General features: G+C 35.8%; 1 protein-coding gene across 1 annotated transcript; it reads right to left on the bottom strand.

The window, feature by feature from the left end:
• Positions 1–423: 423 nt before the first annotated feature.
• On the bottom strand, positions 424–845 carry LOC101041683 (COMM domain-containing protein 6). Its single transcript, XM_039475431.2, has one exon. The coding sequence runs from the start codon at positions 785–787 to the stop codon at positions 530–532; it is 258 nt and encodes an 85-aa protein (XP_039331365.1). The 5' UTR covers positions 788–845; the 3' UTR covers positions 424–529.
• Between the last annotated feature and the right edge of the window lie 390 nt (positions 846–1235).

The following is a 1235-nucleotide window of genomic DNA, read 5'->3' on the forward strand; positions in this document are numbered from 1 at the left end:
ATGTTGACCAGGATGGTCTCGATCTCTTGACCTCATGATCCACCCGCCTTGGCCTCCCAAAGTGTTGGGATTACAGGCTTGAGCCACTGCACCTGGCCTTAATTTACTTTTTTTTTTAGTTTGCTAAAGTAGAAACCTAGATTGCTGATTTTAGATCTTTCTTCTTTTATAATACATTCAATGTTGTAATTTTCCCTCCAAATATTTCTTTCACTGCATACCACAGATTTTAAAAGGTCTTATATTCATTTTCATTTAGTTCAAAATATTTTTAATTTCTCTTGAGACTTCTTATTCAACCCATGTGTTACTTAGAGATGTGTTGTTTAATCTCCAGGTATTTGATGGGGGTGGTTCAGCTGTCTTTTTTTTTTTTTTTCTGTTGGATTTTTTTTTATTATTTAAAAAAATGGAAAAGCAAAAGTACATTTTTCATTCGGTACAGGTTTCATTCTTATATGGTTTTGTTGCAGAAAGTGAAGTCCATGACTTTAGAATGATAGCAGTTTACCAACCAAATAATCCATCTTCACACAGTTTCAATAACTGCAGCAATTTCCTTGAACTGTCTGTAGAAATTCTGAAACTGTGGAATCGTCATTTCAAAGCACTTGGTCTTTATTTGGCCTGAACGATCTGCCACTTTTAGCATCACTGCAACATAAGGATACTTAAGCGATCTGCAAGTGTCTGAGCTCACAGCCATACCCAGTTTCCACTGGAAATCTACAAGCTGGTTGGTGACCTCGGACTTAGCATCCAGCGGCGGCTCGCTGGACGCCTCCATGGCCAGCACGTAAAGACAGTGCAGCTCAGCTATCTTTTTGTTTATGATTTCTAGTTAAATTCCATTGTGGTCTGAGAACATACTATGTATTGTATGAATTCTTTTAGATTTGTTACAGTGTGTCTTAGAGCTCAGAATATGGTATATCTTGGTGAATGTTCTGTGTTAGCTTGATAATAATGTGTATTTTACTGTTGGATGAAGTATTCCATATATGTCAATTAGATTCAGTTGACTGATGATGTGTTTAAATTTAACTATGTTCTTACTCATTTTTTATGTTTGCTACATCTGTTAGTTACCGACAGGTGTAGAAGTTATAATGGTGCATTCATCTATTTCCTGCAGTTCTGTTTTTGCCTCACATACCTTAATGTTCTGTTGATTGGTGCATACATAAATTCTTGGAGAATTTATCCATTATTGTCATGTAATGTCTCTCTTTATT

Source organism: Saimiri boliviensis, chromosome X, assembly GCF_048565385.1.
Source record: "Saimiri boliviensis isolate mSaiBol1 chromosome X, mSaiBol1.pri, whole genome shotgun sequence".
NCBI classification, from domain to species: Eukaryota; Metazoa; Chordata; class Mammalia; order Primates; family Cebidae; genus Saimiri; species Saimiri boliviensis.

What these genes read in the sequence shown, in the direction of transcription:
- LOC101041683 (XM_039475431.2), bottom strand. Translation starts at nt 787, where the DNA reads ATGGAGGCGTCCAGCGAGCCGCCGCTGGATGCTAAGTCCGAGGTCACC.